The sequence below is a fragment of the Thecamonas trahens genome (assembly GCF_000142905.1).
Source record: "Thecamonas trahens ATCC 50062 unplaced genomic scaffold supercont1.57, whole genome shotgun sequence".
In the NCBI taxonomy this organism is placed as follows: domain Eukaryota; order Apusomonadida; family Apusomonadidae; genus Thecamonas; species Thecamonas trahens.
Window position 1 is genome coordinate 165,414 of NW_013657623.1, and position 2,814 is coordinate 168,227.

Consider the following 2,814-nt stretch of genomic DNA (forward strand, 5'->3'; position numbering starts at 1 on the left):
ACGACTTGACAAACTCGAGGACAACCGGCGGTGACGGGTGCGCCGGCACAGGGACCGACGCCAGCGAGCCGGACGTCGGCCGTGCTATGACCTGGGTCTGGAACGCGTACCCGGTCGTCGTCACCTTGGCATCACGCTCGTAGGTGACGTGCTGGTACGTAGTCGCTCTGATCCGAAGCGTTGCTGGATCCGACGCCGACGTCGCGTAGTAGACGTGCGAGTCTGGCGCGGCTACGGTGAGCCCGGCTTCGCCAGAAGCGCCCGGGTCACCGTAGCTACTGCCGAGAGTGGCAGCCTCGAGCTTGAGGGTCACGCCCGAGTAGATCCGTCCGGCATAGTCGATGGTGGTGGTGGGCGAGAGGGTCATGTCGCACCCGGAAGTGCACTCCCACACTACCCGACAGGTCTGCAGGCCGACGAGCTCGCAGGTTGAGGTGGAGGTCATGGCTGAGTTCCAGCCCGAGGTGGAGATGGTGACGCCGGAGCCGCACGATCCGTCTGGAGCGACACACCAGTTCGAGCCGGTGTCGGTCCGCACAAAGTCGAGCGAGGCGCGGATGGCTGTGTGAAAGGTGTCATCAGTGATGTGGCCAGGCGGAACGGCGCCGAAGCCCTGTGCGCGAGTGACTGTCGCGTTATCGTACTGGAACTGGACGAAGAAGATGGCGACAGCAACGATGGTGGCGCAGATGAGGAGGACGGTCATGGCTGCGCCGAGACAAGTTTTGCGGGCGCGGAGGGTGCGGGAGCCCGGCATGGTGTCGGTGCGAGAGACAAGAAGGTCGATCCGGTCCCAGAGCTGCGCTCTGGTCACGGGTGAGGCGCGCCAGGCGACAATGGCAACCAGGCCACAGAGAACAAGGGTGGAGCAGGCAAAGGCCAGACCACCAAAGACGAAAGCCCGGTAGACCTTGTTGTTGTCGGCGAATCGCGACTGGGGAAACCAGTGGGCGCGCGCGTACGAGACCCGGGCCATGGCGACGACTGGCGGGTACGGCGTGGCGAGGCCCGATGCGGGGCAGAGCGCGGCCGAGGCGCAGCTGTCGCAGACAGTATGCCCCTCGTTCGAGACGGTACCGGGCGGGCAGGCTGTGCAGTTGGCAGCAGCAGTGGCCGAGATGTAACCAGCATCGCATGGTAGGGGCGTTGTGGTGCCAAGCGGGCAATAGGTGCCGGGCGAGCAGTCGTCGCAGACAGTGGCGGCAGCAGAGGCGATGGTACCTGGCGAGCAGGGCGCGCAAACGCCGCCGGTTGAAATGGTGTTGCCCGAGCATAGAATGCAGGCATTGGTGGAAGCATCAAGTCGGAAGCCAGACGTGCATGGCAGCAGTGGAAGTGACACAAAGATCAGCTCATTGTCAGTGCCGACAGCCATTGTGACCGACGAGGCGGCGAAGAACTGGCCAACAATGTCAGAGCCATCTGAGGCCCGGATGTAGATAGGGCTACAGGTACCGAGATCGAGCTCGCAGATGCCAATGGCCACGTGGCCATCGCTAGTTGCAGGGTTGACGTCCTTGTAGGCGACGACGAGCCAGTCAGAGGTGAACACATCTAGATAGGCGACTTCGCCCGGGAGGGCAGCGGCCTTGAGCACGCATCCAGATCCGTCGAGGGAGCAAGCGGCAAGATCGAGAAGTGTCTCATCGGCATTTGAGATCCCCACAAAGAGCTGTGTGGGTGTGGTGACGGCGGTTGGCCGCGAGTACGCATACGACGGCGACTCGAACAGCGTGATGGTGTTGCACTCCGATCCGTCAAACTCACATAGCGTGTGTATGACAGACTCACTGGACGTTGTCAAGATGCGCAGGCCCGATGCATCGGCTGCGACGTTGAACATGTCCGAGACGTCAGCAGAGCACGAGTGTGGGCCACTGAGCGAGTCGGCCTCATCGACGGAGAGATACTCGCAGTTGCCGTCATGGTTCAGGACAAGGTACTGCACGTTGTTGTGGGTGATGCCCATAACTTCGCCAAGGTTGGAGAGGAGAGTGCCATCGGCAATGATATCGATCATGGTGCATCCCGACACAGGCACATCGCATTTGACCCTCTTGACAGCAGTGCCGATGATGCACAGGCCCCAGACCGAGGTACCTGACGAGGAGAGCGACCACGAGTTGTGCAAGTTGGGCGAAAAAGTTGAAATGTCGATGACAACAGCGACACAGCCTGTACCATCCTGATTGCACGCTTGGTACTCCAATGTGCAGGTACCATCATAAGGCTCAGTCGCGCGGGCCATCAGAATGCCCAGATCAGAGCCTGGCAAGGGTGTCACCACTGATGACAGCTGAGAGCCCGAGGGACCGTTGACTTCGGTGGCCACACCAGCCGAGGTAGTTATAGCGAGCAGAGAGAGAAAGAGAAGAGCGGAGAGAGTTTGAAGTGTTTGCATGGTGGTGGTGGTAGTGGGCAGGGGGCAGGGGGGGAGACAGGGTGGAAGTGGAGTATATATGTGTATGTATGTGTGTAGGCTAGAGGGATGGGGGTGACGGCGTGGGTGGGAGGGGGGATGCGCGTGGGTGTCCTTTTTTTGGAATATGATCATTTCGGCACAATTGGGGAGCGGATGGAATGGGAGGGGGGGGGTTGTATGGAAGGTGATGTGTGTATATATATATATGTGTGTGTGTGGGTATGCGTGTGTATGTGTGTGTGTGTGTGTGTGTGTGTGTGTGTGTGTGTGTGTGTGTGTGTGTGTGTGTGTGTGTGTTTGTATGTCTGCGTGTGTGCGTGGCGGGAGGGTTTTGGAGGTCACGGCAAGGCGGGGCTCATGGTCTCGGCCGTGCCTTCCGCAGATTAGGCGAA

At 60.3% G+C, this 2,814-nt stretch overlaps 1 protein-coding gene across 1 annotated transcript in view; it reads right to left on the bottom strand.

Moving 5' to 3' along the window:
* AMSG_12325 (uncharacterized protein) overlaps positions 1 to 2,814 on the bottom strand; it is a gene marked incomplete at both ends in the record, with an annotated part of 10,052 nt that overhangs the window by 4,487 nt on the left and 2,751 nt on the right. Inside the window, one exon of the mRNA XM_013898288.1 lies at positions 11 to 2,268. Within this exon, the coding sequence (XP_013753742.1) occupies positions 11 to 2,268 (2,258 nt within the window). The remainder of the gene's footprint in view (positions 1 to 10; positions 2,269 to 2,814) is intronic.